This window comes from Conger conger, chromosome 19 (genome assembly GCF_963514075.1).
Source record: "Conger conger chromosome 19, fConCon1.1, whole genome shotgun sequence".
In the NCBI taxonomy this organism is placed as follows: Eukaryota; Metazoa; Chordata; class Actinopteri; order Anguilliformes; family Congridae; genus Conger; species Conger conger.
In genome coordinates this window covers 13493902-13514716 of record NC_083778.1, presented here as the reverse complement: position 1 = coordinate 13514716, position 20815 = coordinate 13493902, and the positions used below count along the sequence as shown (strand labels likewise).

Below are 20815 nucleotides of genomic sequence, written 5' to 3'. Positions count from 1 at the left end.
AGCATTCAAATTGGCACCAACCTTCCACAATTCAGTGGATCAGATTGCAACAGTCTATGAAATTCTACAATGTCGAAAATTATTGGTCTCATTAGAAAAGTATCGGTCTCGCTTCTTGCTCGGTGGACTTTTTCGTGGCGTTTGACAAACGCATGAATGTCTATGAGAAAACTCTCAAGGACGACTGAGCACTGCTGTGACCTCTAGTGGAAGTTTCCGCCCTGAGGCGCTCGCGTTTGCCGGAGTGCTTTCTGCGGAAAATGGCACGGCCCGACTTCAACTTATTAAACCGACCGGCTTCGAGCGCGAGGCCCAGGAAAGGGAGCCTCTCTCGCCAACGCTACAAAGGCCACCTGTGCCTCAGCCGTCAGCTCCGCGCCAGAGGACGGGACTCAGACGGGAATACCGTTCACCGCTCCCGGCACCGCTCTGATGACACCTGACGGAGATACGCGCTGATCTCACGGCCCTGTTTCTCAAAGCAGGACGACCGGAGTCAGCCGGATAACTGCACCGAGTAAAAACCCAGAGACCAACCCAAATCTGGAACATGGGCTGAAGTAAACGGAGCTGTTCTCTTCGCAGTTATCCTGCTCAGTACCTTACATGACGTTGTGCTTTTATCCAAAGCGATGTACACAACGGTGCATGTCAAGGTCAAAGGACAAGCAATCGAATACGTCAGATACGGTGCAATTCATATATGACTGGCTGTAAGGCCATGAACATAAGTCCAGTACACAAGGTAGATGGGCCAAGTATAAAATATTAGAAACTACAGTACTGAGACAAATACAAAAACACTAACTCTAATTTGTGAAATGCCCTCCAGGTATGAAAGCCCACTGCTGTTTAGTGTCGTCCGGCACAAAACAAAGAAAAATGCACTATGAGAGCCAAAATGGCTTCCATAGGCTCCAGACAAGAACCATCATATGATATATTGTGTGAAACATACCCTGAAATAACAGAGGACTAAAAACCCAGTAAGCCCACACATAACTACGTACATGTGCAGTCAGGATAAACCAGGGAACCAGACCATGCTAAACTGAACAAAGGGAAACTTCATCCAGGGGGAAGTACTTGGGTGTCTTGTGACCATATATTCTGGAAAGTCTTCAGGGGAAATTTTAAGACTGAAGTCCTGAAACGATAGGCACTACTTGTGTTAGCTTGCCTCATACTTATTTTGTAACATCTTTACTGATGTCAGTCACAAAGAACCATCTGGCTCAGTGTGTAACGCAAACCAATGTCCTACCAGGGAATAGTACAAACCTGTGCATCAGCGTATGAACACAAGAAACTGAACAAATTAAAAGATGAGGTCACATTTCAGTGATTCTACAAACTTCTGAAACTCTCTCTCTCATTTAGTTTCTTCCCTCCACTCGAGCCTCAGCAGAGAATAAAGGGATTGAGAGAGTGCCTCAGAGAGAACGGGAGAGCGTGTTTTTGTTTGAGACGAGGCTAAACACAGGTACCGTGCTGGGCGTTGAGTGGAGGGAGAAAACGGCCTGAGGACAGAGAGAGGCCTACATGCACAGCAAACAGCTCTGGAGCCGCGGAGACCTGAGAGCAGGGTTTCTGCCACCTATATCCTACACCCTATACCCTATACCCTATACCCTATACTCTCACTGCAGCCGGCCGCAAATACATGGCTGTTCCTTCAGCGATTGGACGCTGTGAGCTTTCACGTGTGGATACACACACCTGTGCAAACTCTGCAAAATATCCGTGCAAAATATCACAAGTAAATATCTGAACCCTGAAGTACAGTATACTACATTAACAGCAATATGCAGGGGAGACCAATTGAGACGAGGGTCCACAAGACTCATCTTTTTTCCTCTAACATCAGTTATCTAGCCTGCTTATTCTAGCCTGCTTATTCCCGGTCACGATTGGTCTGGAGCGTATCCCAGCAGGCACTGGGGCGAGCGGCAGGAACACACCCTGAACAGGCAGCCAATCCATTGGCAGGATTGTACACGCCAAATCAAAACAAAAAAGTTAAAGAACAGGCTGGTTAATCAATTCAGCTGCAAAGCCATTTCGTTTTTTCCTGTTCGTTACATATCAAATTCACTTCAAAAGGTACAAAATTTGTTCAACATTTAATTTCTCATGTAATCTTTTTGTGTTGGTTTAGACTTCTCATAGGAGCAGAAATACTCAAATGTACTTACAAAGGACAAAGAAGAAGAATACAATCATGTGGAAGTCAGTTTAGAAATGCACACATTCTTAGAAGCCACTTACAGACCACTAAAGCGGTCCTAGCAAGTTTTATGTCGTGGTACGATGCCATGTTTGTTGGACAATGAATTCGCAAAAGAATATATTTAACTGACTTTTTCCTCGTCTGCTTTCAAATCAACTGGATTCCATGGCAACAAAAAATGAAAATGAGCCCAATCTAAGTGCAATCACTCGCAGGCCAGGCATTCCAAAAATGCACTATATACAGTATGCACTCGAAAATACTTTGTCTTCCCTTTCATTGACCATCGCTCGTTAAATTCTTCAACATACCTGCAAGAATGTACAATATAGCGCACTGACCCGTGCTTAAGGCTCCAGATTGAGATCCGTAATCACAGATAGGTGACCTTAGCTCAGGGGATATAGAGTTTGTGTGTCCTGTCTGGCAGTGTTACACTGTGTGGGGCGACATGGCTCAGGCAGTAAGAACAGTCGTCTGGCAGTCGGAGGGTTGCCGGTTCGATACCCCGCCTGGGCTGTGTCCAAGTGTCCCTGAGCAAGACACCTAACCCCCAAATGCTCCTGACGAGCTGGTCGGTGCCTTGCATGGCAGCCAATCACTGTCGGTGAGTGTGTGTATGAATGGGTGAATGAGAAGCATCAATTGTACAGCGCTTTGGATAATATAAATATATATATATGTAGGCTGTATATAAATGCCAACCATTTACCATTACACTGTAAACGAGCAAATGAGGGGCGTTCATTGCAGTGCTTTGCACTCCCTTATTTGCTTGCATAAATTGCTCGCAATTTTTAATATTCACTTAACGCCGTTATCCGTTGAAACTATTTTTAAAGGGATACTGGTGAAATATTTGGGCATTAGCGCGAGTTTCCCCTCCGATGCCTTGTCGTGCCGGTTCTGAGCGATGCGCGGCCGCGGTCGGAGCAGAACCGGGCCACATCAGCGGGAGAGACGGGTCCAAAGAGACCGCAGCGCTGCGTCTCTGGGATTCCCGCGGAGCAGCTGGGAGCGAGCGCCGCGTGTTCATCAAGCGGTGCGGGCGCGGCAGGAGTGCTGGCGAGACGCAGAGCTGCTTCCTCCAAACAGAGACACGAAAGAGCGTCCAGGAGTCAGAGACTCAGACCTGTCAGATTTTATTTTTTTTTTAAACACTGGACCACACTGTTCATTCTTGTTTTCTCAGAAACCGGCCCTCTGTTGACATGTCGGCATGTCTGTGCAAATACTTCTTTACCCTAATACTCTTACAGCCAATGCTAACCTGAATACTCTTACCTAATACTCTTACAGTTAATGCTAACCCTAATACTCTTATAGCTAATGCTAACCTGAATAGTCTTACCTAATACTCTTACAGTTAATGCTAACCCTAATACTCTTACAGCCAATGCTAACCTGAATACTCTTACCTAATACTCTTACAGTTAATGCTAACCCTAATACTCTTATAGCTAATGCTAACCTGAATACTCTTACCTAATACTCTTACAGTTAATGCTAACCCTAATACTCTTATAGCTAATGCTAACCTGTATACTCTTACAGCTAATGCTAACCCTAATACTCTTACAGCCAACGCTAACCCGAATACTCTTACCTAATAGTCTGACAGTTAATGCTAACCCTAATACTCTTATAGCTAATGCTAACCTGTATACTCTTACAGCTAATGCTAACCTGAATACTCTTACAGCCAATGCTAACCCGAATACTCTTACCTAATAGTCTGATAGTTAATGCTAACCCTAATACTCTTACAGCTAATGCTAACCCGTATACTCTTACAGCTAATGTTAACCTGAATACTCTTACAGCCAATGCTAACCCGAATACTCTTACCTAATACTCTTACAGTTCATGCTAACCCTAATACTCTTATAGCTAATGCTAACCCGTATACTCTTATAGCCAATGCTAACCGTAATACTCTTATAGCTAATGCTAACCCGTATACTCTTACAGCCAATGCTAACCTGAATACTCTTACCTAATACTCTTACAGTTAATGCTAACCCTAATACTCTTACAGCTAAACCTAACCCAACGCTGTTACAGCTAACCCTAAACCCTGTGTCCTGTTTACCTACAGTGCACACGCTCAGCACTACGCTCTTAGATATTTACAGTAGAAGAGGGCTGCCCAACCTGGACACAAACCATCCTGTTGACTTTCATTTCAGCCCCAATGCCTCCCAATGAGCAGCTCAATTCAATCTCCATCGCTGTTGAAACTTACAGGACAGTAGACCTCCAGGAACAGGTCTAGAATAATGTTGCAAGGCTTTACATAGGGGAAGCAGCTTTGGAACTGGCCACTGTTGTCCCGGTGAACAGGTAAGGGATCATGACATCACATGTTCTTTAGCCGATGCTTTTACCCAAAGCAACTTACACTTGATTAGACTAAGCGGGAGGCAATCTCCCCTGGGGTTAAGGGCCCAACTTGCTCAAGAGGCCCCACTGCACAGACCATTGTAAATTCCTTCCTATCATTGAAAAAGGCTCACTGACATGTTGACTCACCCTCTTGTGTTTATAGTCCTTAAATTTGGGTTTCAAAATTTGCAGTTGACAGGCCAGCACTCTGTACCAAAACACTGTGTAACAACAACAATTCAAGCTCATTGGTTGAAAATTGGTCCTAATTGCCACAGCCAATTTCAGCATTTCAGCATCAGCGCGTTCACAGAGAAGGGGGGAGGGATGAACAGTGTTGTGTGCCGCTATTCCTCTCTTGACCGTCCGAGAAGTCCGAAATGACCTCTGGTACCTTCAACCGCTACGCCACAGGCTATACCCATCAGGCAGCGGCACTCCTGAGGGGCCACACAGTGCAGACCCCCCCCCCTGCAGGCAGACCCCCCCCCCCCTGCAGGCAGTCCCCTCTTCCCTTCAGCTCATCATCGGGCCACATTACCGCGTCGCCCAGCGTGCGATATTCACCTCTCCCCACTCGGCAGCATCTCATCCGCCGCGGAAAAATAAACGCCAAGCCAGACTTGGGGCGAGAGAAAAGTTAAGAAACGTTTTTTTTTGTAAAAAAAATAATAATTTTAAGTGGAAAGAGAAAAGAATCTGAGCCCTAATGTTTGGTGGGGCCATCAGGGGAACTGGATCCCCAAATAACGAGCTACCCCAGTACCTGGGGCCCAGTGTGCAGATGGGGCAGGCCCAGAGTCTGGCTCTCTGGTTTGGCCGGCTGCAGTAATCCATTTCTCTGTACGGCTGCGGACCGCTTCCAGCTGAACGCGCTCCCGTACAAACATCCCTCCGCTCCGGGGCTTCTCTTATTTAGTTGTCGGTCAAAACTACTTAATAATATTTTTTAAAAGACAGTAAGGCATATCGTCTGGCCCGCGCCAAAAAAAAAAAAAAAAAAGGTCTTCTTTCTCTCCCCGCTTCAAAAGAAAAAAACAAAAGTGAGAAGAAACAGACGCAATTGCGTAACCTTGGAAACGGTTCGTTTCGCCGCTAAATTGCAGCCCTGGGCTTTTAAAAAGTTGCAGGAGTGAGTCGTGTTTTTATTTTTTCAACGGGCTCCGTTCCAGCTGTTTTTTTGGAAACACTGTTTTTTCTGATGTCACTCACCTGCTGCTGAACATTCTACCTTTTCGCCGGTGGTCTACCAGTGGAGACGGAGAGAAGATTTTTTTTCGATTGGGGCCCTGTCATATTCGTAGCTTCGTGCCAGCCTTCTCCGAAATAACTGCCCAAATAATAATCCCGTGTTTATACCAATCGTGTTTTTCATCTTACGGGATTCTTCTGTTAATTAGTGGCTTCGGTTTATGTTTCTCATTTTGCCCTGGGCCAAAGAAAACGTTGAAACTACCCAAGACGAGTCTTCCAAGGACCTCTCCACATTGAGATGGCATTTTTATTTATTTTTTTCCTTCAGATTCAAACATGGCCGGTACCTAAACTGTCTCTTTGTATTGATTTTCATCAAATTCACATGCGATCAGTTCCCTGCACCCTGACCTGCAACACGGGGGGGAACAGGGACCGCCATGGAAACGTGTGATTGACATAAACATGGCGTCGACCGTGGGCTCTTATTTCAGAGGAGGCCGTGTGAGTGCTGAACGTACTCACATGAACTGCACAACATCAGAAATATCTGGGTCAATTATCCTAAGGAGGGGAGGCCACAGTACACGTGTAGCTGACTAGGTGGACTAGAAGAATCTCTGTACATGTATCAGTTTATATTTGAAGGTATATATATTGCAGCGGACTGCGTTTATATAGCGCTTTTACCCAAAGTGCTTTACAGTGAATGCCTCTCATTCACCCATTCACACACACAGACACACGCACACACAAACACACTCTCTCACACCAACGGCGATAGGCTGTTATGCAAGGTACCGACCAGCTAGTCGGGAGCTATCAGGGGTTAGGCGTCTTGCTCGGAGACACTTCAACACTCCCAGGGTGGGGAATCGAACCGACAACCACCTGACAGCCAGACGACCGCTCAGGACTTTTCAAGCGAGGCTTCACCTCTCACCACCTCCCAAGAGCCTTCTTTAAGTGCATTAAATACAAAACAGATCAGCAAGATTTTCCACATGTCACTTAAGTAAAATAGGAGCGTGTGATAGGCTTAGCCCTCTCTATGACAATAGCAGGAGTCTGAAGAACTCTGACGCACATTGTCCTCATTCCCTGTGGACGCGAGATTCATAAAACTATTTGTCCTTTGAACATTTAATTAAACTAAACGGGACCATTCCCACCCAATGTCCCCCGAACGAGTTACAGTCGCAAGAAAACAAGTTGTTGTTTTCGCAAGGAACATTCTTTGAAAAAGGAAGATGTTAAATATGGAACTCTTTACTCCATCCCCTCGGAATTTACGTCAAATTTCATTATTCCTAAAGTCCATCTGGGATTTTTGATGTGCGTGTTTTGAAGTCGAGTCTTTAAACATGTAAATGTTGAGAAGCGAGTAAGAACAAAAGGCTGTTGTGGTCGTCTCTGGTTTTTGTCAGTCTATAACAATGCTAATTGTACATAATATACGGTCTGCATTTAGAAGGGGGATTGCTGTGACCAATAAAACAATTAAATGTATATATGTAGTACACTTACCAAAATAAAATGTAGATTTGCTCCGTTCTATTGTTATAAACGCTTTTGACAGGGAATGTCACTTTACAAGCAACATAATGGGTTTTTGTCGATCTGCAGGTCAATATTCATCACTAAAATAATATCTAAGATGATTTTATAAATATTGTGCGTCACCTGTGTATGTTTTAACCTGAAAAATGATGTCTAGTGTATGTAAAAGTGTATGGATACTGACTTAATTTTGATAAGGTTTTTAATAACATTGCGAAGTGGCCAGTTGATGATGTCTAGGTGGCAAGGCCGTTATTTTGACGTTTTGGGATTTTACGTTCAAGTTCTCCAGATAATACAGTAATTCACAAACCCGGCCACACGGGGGAGTCGTGATGCGGTTTAACATCAAAGCATTTCGCTGAAGACGAGGGGCAGAAATCGGATCCGCAGGTATATTTTCTCGTCTGTCATGAAGCCTAGTGATATTTTCCCACCATAATTAAGCTTATTAACTTATTTTGTGGCAAACAAAATTACCTGGCGAATGCGTAGTCCCAGTGTAATGGTGGAAGATTAAGAAAATAGTCCATGAATGTTGAAACTAAACGCGTCTGAATGATTAACAGTCCATAATGTCAAGCCCCGTTAATATGTTATTGCTACTGCCCACTTGTTATAGACCAGCTGTCAGCTTTGTAAAGAGCAGTGAGACACGTCATTGCGTAATACCGACTCGTGTGTAGCCTACGTCGTGGCCTACGACAGGTTTAATGCAACAAGTGAAGTTTTTTTCAAAGGTTTGTTTTGCAGGCAACATGAAATAAACTCCCTTTCCCTACCAAATAGCAGGCAGAAATAGCACCATATTAAGACAGCCGAATGTATTTGCGAACGACTCGAAATATTTTACAGCAAAAGAATTAAGAGCACACGCGAATAAAGCCAGGTCTCCTGTTTTCAGACAAGTGCACGTGCACAGACTGTGATCCCGCCCCATCCCCTGTACATCCACGGAGATTGGAAAAGGAGGCGTGGACATCGCTTTTTGTTACCTGTGAGGCAGTGTTGGAATACCTGCAGCTACTTGGAAAGAATTTAAGATGTCGTCAAAGAATCGGGTCCACAACACATGTCAGAGATAATGCGCGGCACGTTTTCCAGCATAAATAAGCAGACTGCACAGGGGGACAGTTTTACCTGAGGAACGGAGAACAAGTAAAGACATATTACTTTGCTCTACTTTGGGATGAGACAAAAGAAAACCTAACTGGTGATCTCATTCTCACTCCGCGCCCTCCTGTGTTCTCGGCTTGAATTCTAGACTCTCGGATCATCACCGTTTTTTCCACCTGAGAGACCATGATGGATTTAAAAGCACTTGCCATTTCCCACGGTGATGATTTGCAGAACAGAAGTGACTTCTGCACCTGGAAAGGTTGAGCGGATCCGTGCATATGAGGCAACGCGCGGCCAGGTTAATTTCGTCAATGGCTCGTCCTCGAAGCTTTTAAGATCATGCACAATCCCTTTCGACAGTGGATTTCCTACGTGCTTCTGTGTTTTGGCATCATCTACTTAAGACTTGGGTGAGTTTTGAGGGTTCATACGCCACGAACCCTGTCTCAACTCTTAGGAAGTATGCAAAGAGAAAAAAAGAAAAACAAAACAACAAACCACACAGCCACGCCGGTTATGAAATACATCGGTGGTGGCACCTTTACTACAATCCAATCTTATTCACGCTGTACTGTGGTTTATTAATTTCATATTTGCGTGCCAATTACGCGCGTGTAAATGAAACATACCAAAAGCGTATTTAACATAAAGGCCCGTTGAACTCGGCGGCCTGTAACCTATTCTGTGTGCTGATATCCGTCAACTAGCTTTGTTGAGATGAACTTGACACCGTTCTGCCTCCGGGCGGAGAAATACCACATGCGCGTCTTTTATTTAAAGGTTTATGATAAGGTTTTGCGTAAGTACTCAACGTCAAGTTGTACTTTTAAATACCGGTTTACGCACAAGACATAATTTTCCATTCTATTGAAAGCCTGGCCTGCGCCGCATTATAATTGTACCTGCGGTCTGCTCTCCGTTCCAACTCACCTCTGCATACCCTTATTAATAGCGGTAGGCTGAGTTGTATTTCCACATTCCTTCACCGAGACAGCGTTCCTACCTGTTTTGCTACTTCGCCGTGATTCTTAAATGGCCCCGAAGAGATTCTCTTTCAGCACAAGTGTACAATGACTATGGAAACATATAACAACAAAATCTAATAGTCAAATTACTTCCAGAAAGCGAGTCTCAAAAAACAGTGCTTAAGAAAACCGAGGGATTAGGACATTTGGACACTCGAATTTCGTAGGAATTATGTTATGTGGGATTTATGTTCATTGTCGTGATGGAAATAAAAAGGCCCAACACCTGCGAAAGAAAATGTTAACAATAGGATTTTGGTTTCCCTCCTATTTGATTTCTTATTATGTTCAATAAGCTTTGGATACTTTTATTGGGATCGCCAGAACCCATTTTAATCCAGAATCAAAGCGCATTTTAATTTAAGGCCGTTTCGTGCATACAACACTGTGATCGTTTTATAATATAAAAAAATATAACATTGTACACCCTTTTACCACATCCAAACATCCAAGTACTCGTAACGGGACAGTCCCGTTACGAGTACTTGGATGTTTGTATGAATTTATCCATCATACTATAAATGAATTTATCAATCTATGATATAGTATGAATTTATTTTTTCATACTATAAAATGTACAATTATAACGTATGTATGATAGGCTAGGCCTACTGATATGTGTGCAAACTGGGCATTTTCCATTCTAAGCAGGCTGCCGTTCGTCGTTGCGTTCGGGGGAACTGTCATTTCCATCCCACTTGCGTCACACGACTGGTGAACTGATGCAAACTATACCTGCCTCAGACGCCGATGCCACGAACTCGAGGCTATGTGGACCAATATGCGTATCATATCTCGTCTGTTAATGTCAGTGCGCACGAGGAAGGGGATCAGTCTGGTGAAGCAATACCCCATATCTCCTGTTCTGATCAAGGCAAACCGGTCTGCTCACATCTGAACACTTTATCTTCTTTATGTTTTGAGAAAATCTTTCATGATACCCCTCTTAGTTATAATACGCACTGAATGGGAGTGACGAATGACACCACAGCTGGGATTTTGGGTTATTTTGAAGCCTGGAGTAGCTATTTAGTCCGGCGTTTTAGGGTAACCAGTCCTTGTTGTAGCGAAATGCAAGCGCCGTGTATAATATTTAAGTGAGGAACGTCTTGAATTTGTATTGATTCGCTTATTGTATTCAATTTGGTGGGCAAATCATTACTCTAGGACACAGGTACAAGTGAATGTTTTTGCATGCAGGGGAGAAAAAAAACCAGCACTGAATTAAAAGTTACTGCTTTTCATCACTGAATGCGGAAAAAAAATACTTGACCAGCTTGCATGTGTTTGTTTACTCGGGAGTTTGATCCGATGAATGAGAAGTTGTCCCTGGGAGCAGATCGGTGTCGCCCTATTGTCCTGTTATGTTACAGAAGTGGGCGGATTGCAGCATCACTCTGCCCAATGGCAGCCCCGACTCTCATGAGAGAAGAGAAAGGCACTTTTCTGCCATCCAAAATCCCTTAAACCATCATCATTCCGACTCGGGAACCACACTCTGTAACAGCCTCTACCGCCGGGAGATGACAGACCCAATCTCCGCGCCCGCAGCACGTCCACGGCCCTGGGAGCTTGGAGCTGCGTAGCACCAACACTCACCACACAGACACATCACAGCAAGCCGGGGGAGATTGCGCTTTTGTTTCGTGCAAAGGGGACTTAAAAGCGCGACAGGAATAAGGAATTACTTTTTTTTTTTACTCAGCCAGAAAGCAGCCGCTTGTTCAATGTCATCATGATCATCTTTTCGTCGCGCAGTGTACTGCTGTCAGTTTACTACCCACAGATTTTCCTCATCCTGACCAGCGGTAGCTACCTGTAAGTGTAACCAATTCACTTTATCTGACACCTTGTTTGCTGGTCTGATTTATATGCATGTTAGCCTACATGAATTGCGATGAGCCTTGCGCGCTCTGTTGTACTGTTCGTGTATCTTGTACAAGAGTGAAGAACAGGATGCAGACTCGCTGAATGTATGAATGGGAAGTTTTGCAGATGGATTTCTGATTAACGAATAGTTTTTTTTACAAATACGTTTGTAGAGGAAGGGATTCAAAAGGCGCGATTAGTTCGTTAAAATAAATAATACAGGTGTTTTTGCTCGGCTATACCTGGGACAAGAGACGTGCTGAGCTTTGAAATATATTCTAATGGTGTCTATTATATATATAGATATATTCAGTGAGTAATATAATATTAATAATAATTTGCTCTTGGAATAAGTAGGGATTAACAGAAAAGTAAAGTAGGCTACCATAAAATACACAGCACACATTTCAATGTTTGCATTAGTTGTAAAGTTTTTAAAGAACATTTCTAATGCGTCTGTGGAACAGATCAACGCAACAAAAAAAAAAGAAAAAAAGAAGCATTTATTTTTCTCGATTGACCCAAAAATTCTAGCGTACCGCAGTAACAGATGGACGCAATTTCCAATGGCCACGGAGTGGCAGAGACGTTCAGGACAAATGATTTAAAAAAAAAAAAGAATCTGAGCGGAAGGATGGCGCTGCATTAGCACTTTTTTACGCACGCGGGGAGCTACCTGTCACAGTTTATGAATGAGGATTATGTTTTATGCATTACATCATACACACCATATACTTACACGCCGCTTCCTAGAGATTATAATTTAAAAGCCACATCTGGAAAAGTGGTAAACGAAAACGCTGATCTCTGGCGTGCCGTGCTCGACTGACACCAGTCTTCATAATTGCGTAGTTATGAATGAATTAAAACATCCTCGAGCTGGAGAAAGACTTTTCACTTAAAAAAAATAAATAATTACAGAACCATATATTTAATCTGTGTTTTTAGACCCCAGATTTAATCCCGAAATAGATGTGGTTTATGGTTACATTTAAGAAAGTGGGCATGACTATGTTTAGCCTTGGTTTGTACATTAGAAACGACATACCATTGTTTGTTTTTATAATTTCGACGTGCTTTATTCAGCTTTCAGCAAAATGATACATTTTAGAGAAGGGGGTAGTTTCTTAAACGTGCAAGGAATATAAAAAAAGCGAGGATGTGGTGGCCCTTCCTCAACGCGCCCTTAACTTTCCATTTATGTATCCGTGAATGCGTTTGCATTTTCTACTTATAACGCACTCTGGCGGGCACCCATGTACGAGGAGTGGGTGATATTCAGCCGCAATACTCGAACAGCGAACAGAAAGCCCCTATTGCTTTCACTGAAAAGGATGCAGCGAGCGTTTCATACGGGACAGTTGTGTTGCCTCCGTTGTGGTCACGTTTAAGAAGATGTAGTCATGCGTTTCAGACGACGATAGCCAGCTACTTATCTATGGTATCTTTATGGTGGTGCAAAAGTAAGTACATTGCTGCATTTAAACCAGTAGCGACGCAAAATGAATGGAATATCAGGGTCTTGACGTTTAGGTCCAATTCCAATATAAACGCAATTTGTGTTGTCCTTAATTTTAATTTGCAACATTGCCTTTTTGTTTCCAAACATTACGTTGTGTTTTGCGGTCACTGGGAAAAAGCAGAAATTGTCTGAAATGAATCTGTCTGCGCATCAAAAGATTCCTTTACCCCTGTCTGGACACAAGCTTTTTTTCATGCTGAAAAGCTTGTTTCTGAGCATGACAACATGCCACAGCCATTGGCAACTGCATCTAACCATGACAACTAACATTTTTTTGGTGGTGACCTGGTCAAATAAATTCTGTCAACAGGACAACTTAACTCAAATGCATGCCAGAAATTCAGTTCCCATTATCATTAGCTGCACATGCTACAAGCCTAACATTCTAACATTTAAAATGTACACCACATTCTACTCCTTAATTTTGCTGGAATTTGCGCAGATTGTTCAGCTAACACAGACATATCATTTGGTTTAAAAATTGTGCAGTTTAAATGCAGATTTGCATTGGGTGAAGTCTTGTAGAATCGTTTTGTGGTGTAATTTTTTTATAAGTTGATGGCAGAAAAAAAAAGAAGAGAGAAATCCGAACAATGTCTCGCATGAAGACATGCGGTTTGGTTCACACTCCCACCAAAGGCATGGCCATAAAACAGTGGGGTACGAACGCAGTACTTTTTTTTTTTTTTTTTTTTTTTACGGGCAGAGATTACAGGATATATGAAAACAGACAAATTATATCTTGGATAACCACCATTTAACAGGGCACCACAGAGGGACGTACTGTAACTTTACCCTGCAGCACCGCCTAGGAGCTTCGATTATGATGACATCATCACCTCGGCTTTCAGGAGATGTGCAGCAAAACATGTGTGCAAGCTCCGGGTCCACCCAGAACCGTGTTTACGCTCTGCGATCCTCGATCCACCGTTGTTTTGTACATCCGTCTAAGAAGAGAGGCTTGCAGGCCCTCTGTTCCCATCACCGACAGGGATGTCGAAGGTGTCCGCGGCGGCCATTTTGGCTCAGGCCCCGAGACCTTTTCTGCGATTGTCGCTCTCCGGTAGGAAGTCTCTGATACGCCTGAGAGGGAGAACGGAGCAGCTCCAGCCAGGCCTGCGGGAGAAGCCCGTGTCTCTTGCTAAGCAGGACGGTTATTAGACCCGGTTTCATCCGATGGGAACGACAACAGACAAGCCACCCCCCCCTTCCCCTGCCTCACCCCAGACCCCAAAATAACCCCACTCCCCAATTCACGCAACAGGAAACACTCTTCCGACCAGTCAACCCTCTTCCTCTTTTTCGCCGTGCGACTGCAACACGAGAATATTCCCATCCTCACTCCACCGTCCATCAATTCCCCAAGATGGCCGCCAGCCCCTCTAGACCCAGTCTGGTCCCCAGTCACAGCGAGCCCACAGCGGCCAGAGCCCTGCTGGGCAGCAGGTGCACCTCTAGGGCTGCAAATACGGGAGTGATGGCAGTTACTGCAGGAATGAATATATATTAATATATAAATTATTAATATATAATAAAATAACAAATTTGATACCTTCTATAATATCAATTCAATGCGTTTTTGTTCTTAAATTGCTCCTTTCGTTCGTATGCAGTTTTTCCCCACTTGTGGGGTCGGGTGCGACATGCCACATAATTCCAATGTGAAGCAGCACGCGCAGGAACTTGCATGTGGAATACAAAAAAAAAACAAACAAGCAATCTAAAATCCAGATAACATCTTTAAAATTAGCTGTGCTGTTGCGCAATATTATTGCGTCAGGCAACATTGTTGGTTGTCTCGCCTTTTTTCTCCAAAATACACTCCTGCTGGATTATCTTCTAATAATAATAACAAGCACTGTGCTGCTAGTAGCTAATGGCTTCGTTTTGAATGGTACTCTGGTATTTGGAGTGAGAAAACAAGCTTTTGTGACCACCAGTGACCAGAGATGTCTCTAAATCCGGCAAGACAGAAAAATACCGTTTGGACATATTAAGCACGACATCAACCTTGCTGGTGTGAAATCAGTTTATGGACCGATGCTACACTTATTCTCAATAGATGCTCATTTCTACTTTCATAGCTTTTGTACAGAAATTTTTGTGTATTTCCACAAAAAGGTGCATTTGAATTTTTAACCAGTGCAGGTATCCATTTAAAGTATTCCCATTCTTATTTTAAGCATTCCATAGCTGGCTTGATTTATTCTCTCTCCCAGTGTTCTACAATAGATCATTTCACGAGTTATACGGTAAAGGCTGCATAACGGTTGTTACACTGCTGTGCCACGGATCACATGGAGATTGCATTAAAACAGGGTTATAAATAAAACGAGAGATTAAACTAATTTGCTCAGCTCAGAGGCCTTGCATTAATATCCTAATGAAGTGTGTCGCAAAATGGCCAGGCGGGTGGTGCACATTGGTGGTGGTTGAGTTTCTGTCACATCACTGCAAAGTGCTTTGTGTCTGAGAAAAAGCGCGATATAAATGCAAGGAAAAGCATAGCTATTAAAAAGAAGTTATGTGTGTACAAGAAAAATATGGCAAAGGCCTTCTCCGCTTTTGATCTCATTAGGTCAGCTGGCTATACTGTCGGTCCAAGGACCTTTTTTCTTTGCATCAGACATTACTCTACTGTTCTGAACAATAAGTATTATGGGGCACCCAATCATCTGTGACATAATAGCAGCAGCAACAAATCAGCAGAGAGATAAGAAAGTGGGTGGGTGGACCAATCAGCTGTGAAATGACAGGAAAGCAGCGGGGCAGCCAATCAGCTGTCAGCAGGCAGGGCAGTGATTCGGTCAGAAAAATCAGGTGAGAGAACTGAAATCACCTCCAGCCGAAAAATGGCAAAACCCCAGTCACAGTCACAAGTGTGGGGAGTCGGGGGTGCGGAAGTTTCCGGATTTCACACCGGCTTTTGCTTTTGATTAATTAACCCCAGCAACGTTTACTTGAGAATTTACATTTTCACTACATTTCCATTGAAAAGCTTCCAAATGAAATCTGAGAAACGTTTTTTGGTGCCAGGACTGAGCCAGTGTAATCGATAGACACAGTGACCCGAGTGCGTTCAGAGCACAGGCCTGAGATCCAGCAAAATTTCGGTTAAAAGCCCCGTTTCCCAGAGGCACAAGATCCCGTTTTCTGTCACACGGATTCACCTCCCTCTGTTTCCCGTTCCGAGCGCACCTGTGCGTGAGCCACAGAGCGTCGGTGTGCCCGTCCCAGTGTGTGATGTGCTCACAGATATATCACGCCCGAGTGAAGGTCCGCCCGCCATCCGCAGAGGAGAAGCAAAGCTTTGTTTAACCAGCCGGCCACTCCAGCAAAAAGAGAGAAAGGGGGATGTATGGATGAATGGAGGAAGCGGCTCTCGGATGGAGAGAGGGATGAGAGCTTTCGCATCGGTCCCCTGGCTACCGAGCAGAAACTCCTCTTTAGCTTCTCATGGATCGTCCGCCGTTTCCGATCAGATGACAAAGATTTGCAAGAGGGAAATTTCAAGGGACTACTTGTCTCTGGATCTGATCGCAGCTGATTATCCAGGTCCAAAACAGATAAAGGGCCTATCCGTTACTCAAAGTATGCATCAGGCGCCGCGTTTACTTTGTAGTCACATTAGCCGTTAATGTAAGACTAAGCTCAGATGCAGGTAGAACAGAAATTAAACCTGTGGCATCGTTTCATGTCACATGCACACCTGGTGGCATTTCACTCTCATTGAGAGGAACATTTCGACAGCAGCATTCATGATGCCTTGATATGCAACGGGACAGTAATCCCTCACTTGCCTCTTTTTTTTGCATCTGGAAGTAAAATAAAAAACCAACCTCTGTTGATACGAAGCAAGCTAAAACACCATGTTCACGGTACATTTTGCGCCAGGGTACAAAGTCAGAAAGGAACTGAATGAAGGGGACACCCCCACCCCTCCTCCTACAAGGATAGCCTTGTGTGAACCCCACTCTGTGCTCTCCGTCCTGGTCTGATCCACTGCTGGATCCTCGTACTGCCTCAGAAACCAATCTCAATCACAGTACTGAAAAGATAATGATGAGAATAATAATAATAATAATAATAATAATAATAATAATAATATACTCGGTTTTAACATCATTGGGAAGTGATAGTAATTGGAAAGGAAATTTTAACAATGTGCTGAAATGTAACTGCAGCCGTTTGACTAAATTATTCCGGTTACATCAAAGGCTTCCAGAGGCACGATCAATCACACGATATGACGGCCAGTGAACCATAAAGTTATAAATCAAATCCACGCAGACAGCGGTGTGGTTTGTTTGTTAAGACATGGTAAACGATGAGGTTCCAAACCTAAATTAGTATATTGACTTCGCTCACAACTACCGTTCCCAGGATGAGCGCTATCCAAAGTAAGCCATTGCCTCTCGACCAAATTATGAAAAGAAAAAATATATATATCTATCAATATGTAATATGTCTGATGACTGTGAATTGGGGAGAAGCAACAAATTTACAGTGTATTTACAGAGCTCTAGCAAGTCTGCTTGGTTCAAAAGATTTAACACATGTACATACACTCAGTGAGCACTTTATTTGGTATTTCGTAGACTTATTGGTCTTCTGCTGCTGTAGCCCATCCACTTAGAGGTTTGACACGTTGTGTGTTCAGAGATGCTCTTCCGCACAACACTGTTGTAATGTGTGGTTATTTGTGTCACTGTCGCCTTCCTGTCAGCTTTGACCAGCCTGGCTCATTAACAAGGGGTTTTTGCCCGCAGAACTGCTGCTCACTTGGATGTTTCTTGTTTTTCACTTTTTATGCATTTAGTTGCTGCCACGTGATTGGCCGATTAAATATTTCCATTAACAAGCTGGTGTACCGGTGTACCTAATAAAGTGCTCAGTGACTGTAGAGTGGCGTAAGGTGTTCATTACCTTAGCAACAGTTGGAGTTCATCAGTTAGCCTTTCGCATTGTCCTGTCAAGTTCTTATGGGATCTTGCCATTGTAGTGCATTGTTCAAGACCCAGCAATCATCACATAGCTGATGTACTGTGAAAAAACGTATTAAAATCCACAAGCACGTAACACATCCCAACGCAGGTCAGGTTGCACATAGTATTAAAAGATTAAGAGCCCTTTGAATTAGCCTACGAAGAATTTGTGTCTCATTTTACTATTTGTCCACCACTGAAGATCTATGGGGGAAAGGGACCATTTTTAGGCATCAATTAACTTGGATAATGTGGTTTTATGTGTCTCTGGGCCTGTTCTTGCTGCTTGGTGGAAACAGATAACCCGAAAAACAACCCAGGTGCCCCTCCGCTTGCTGCAAATCCCTCCGAGGGTGGACATCGTACCTCAAAGCTGCCGTCTGCCTCTCGTTCATGGTTGGGTCTGTCTGACATGATTGAAAGGCAATGTCGCGCGAGGCTTTCAAACCGTGTTGCCGTGAGCAGTCTCGCGGCTAATGTTGACTGTCCTGAGAGAAAACATCACTAATACACTCAGCGAGCACGTATAGGAAGACCTACTGAATGCACCAGCCGGTTAATGAAAATTATCTAATCAGCCAGTCATGTGGCAGTAAGCGAGTGCATAAAAGCATGCAGACGTGGTTAGCAGGTTCGGTTGCTGTCCAGACCAAACATCAGAATGGGGAAGAAATGTGATCTAAGTGACTTTGACCGTGGAATGATTGTCGGTGCCAGATGGGGTGATTTAATTATCTCAGAAAATGCTAAAATCTTGGGACGTTCACGCACAGCAGTCTCTAGGGTTTACAGAAAACGGTGTGAAAAACAAGAAACCTCCAGTGAGCTGCAGGTCTGTGAGCAAAAAATGCCTCGTTTATGAGAGGAGGGCCAGACTGGTCAAAGCTGACAGGCAGTCAAATAACCACGCGTATCAACAGTGGTATGCAGAAGAGCATCTCTGAACACACAACGCGTCAAGCCTTGAAGCAAATGGGCTTCCAGGTACAGCAGAAAACCAATAAGTCGAAAAAGAAATAACTCTAATAAATACCCAATAAAGTGGTTAATTAATGTCATGCACAAGCAAACAACCTGAGGTCCTTGCGGCCTTTTAGGAGCTGGAGCCAAGGCGCCTTCGTATCAGAGTGTATGGCAGCCAGGTTGGAGAAAAGCTGAGAAGAAGAGTCTCTAAAATTCCATCTTTAATACAGAGGAGTGAAGCTGGCATTAGAGAGTGCAAGATGGCAGCAAAAGTCTCACACACTGGAGTTATTCATATGCAGCCTATTACACCACACGTACGCTATAAACACATAAATCTCAAATTATAAGGGATAACATTTTTTTGCGCGACTTTTTGGTTGAGAAGTGAACCGCGTCTAAATTTGAGAAGCACAGTTACAAATTAGAAAGAGATTGCACGCGGCGTGGACAGCTTTGCTTGTGCCTGGAAACAATTCGAACGATGTTACCTAACCGTTAGCGCAAAAACCGCAAGCCATTTCCAACGTGTCAGTTGCCAAACCCACTGCGGAGAGGTATTGTCAAGTGAGCAAATAAACAAAATATCATTTACGCTCTTCTACGGGACCCGTTTCTAACGCACTTCTGAGTGCTGTTTGGTGGTAACGCGGTGTGCGCTCCCAGGGAAAACGGTTCCAAAGGAACCCGGCCATTCCATCGAGAACCCCATCAAGTTCAAGGGGTTCTTTGTCAGGCAAAATTGGTTCTTTGTCTAGGAGCTTTCACACTCAAACCATAGTGGGTTCCATAAAGGACTAAAAAGAGTTCCTCTTTGGAGACAAGTGAAGAACACTTTTTTTTTTTCCCTGAGAGAGTGCAGCAAGGGGGACTGAAAATTCTGTTGGCACAATGTTCTCATGGCTTCGTATTTTAACAACAAAGATGTTGGCGCTAGGTGAATTTACTTTGCAGTACTTGCAGGTACTTGCAGTACCTAAGCCAGACGGCGTACTGTAGTGGAGGCATCAGTCAACATAACATAACATAACATAAGGTAACGGCAAGAAACGGGCCATTCAGCCCAGCAATGCGAGCCTTTTCCTACCCCCCTAAGTGTACCTCCTGCCTAATTTGCCGAAAAAAGCGAAATCGAATCGAACACCGATCGTGCGCCGTCGCTGACGGTGTCTGTGTCTCTCCCCGGTCTCTCCTCCGCAGAGCCCTGTCCTCAGTGGTGGCCTTGGGGGCCAACATCATCTGCAACAAGATCCCCGGGCTGGCCCCACGCCAGCGCGCCATCTGCCAGAGCCGACCGGACGCCATCATCGTGATCGGGGAGGGCGCCCAGCTGGGCATCAACGAGTGCCAGTACCAGTTCCGCTATGGCCGGTGGAACTGCTCGGCCCTGGGGGAGCGCACCGTGTTCGGCCAGGAGCTTCGAGTAGGTCAGTGTGCGCGCGGCGGGTGTCTATTTGGGGGGGGGGGGGGTGGCTGGGGGGCTGGGGGGATGGGGTTCGGCTGCTGTTGGGCTCGTGTCTCTCGGGCTCTTCTGGTGTAACCGACGCCGCCCTGTGATAAAGGGACGTGTGCTTCTGACCGGGTGGGTGGGGTGGGGAGAGAGACACACAGCTGCAGTTTGATGGTGCAGCATGAAAAACCTCAAGAGGAAGATGGATTATACAGTAAAAAAAAAAAAAAAACGCAGCTAAGCCCCCCCCTGCACGTCGGTTGTAGGAACAGTGGGCAGTGTTTGGTAACTGTCGAGTGTAGAGGTTGCCCATCTCAGTTCTTGGAAAGCCTCCTGGAATTCCCGCAACCAGACGCCAAACCTCAGTCCCATGCAATTTCTCGAGTCGGTCCCGGAGCAGCTAAATAAATAAATTAATCTCCGCCTGCAGCCCGGCACGTTGTGGCAGGAGCCTTTCGGAGCGACTGCGCAACACGCTCGCCGTGCAGCAAGAAGAGAGCTGCGCGCAATTAA

General features: G+C 44.5%; 1 protein-coding gene across 2 annotated transcripts in view; it reads left to right on the top strand.

The window, feature by feature from the left end:
* Window positions 1–8376: 8376 nt before the first annotated feature.
* LOC133119026 (protein Wnt-7b) overlaps window positions 8377–20815 on the top strand; it is a 34560-nt gene continuing 22121 nt past the window's right edge. The window contains exons 1-2 of one of the 2 annotated variants that reach the window (XM_061229405.1): window positions 8377–8898; window positions 20053–20279. In XM_061229405.1, the coding sequence (XP_061085389.1) occupies window positions 8828–8898; window positions 20053–20279 (298 nt within the window). In that variant the 5' untranslated portion in view covers window positions 8377–8827. Of the gene's footprint in view, window positions 8899–10903; window positions 11332–20052; window positions 20280–20815 lie in introns of those variants that run through there. The other variant, XM_061229404.1, reaches the window with a different exon arrangement.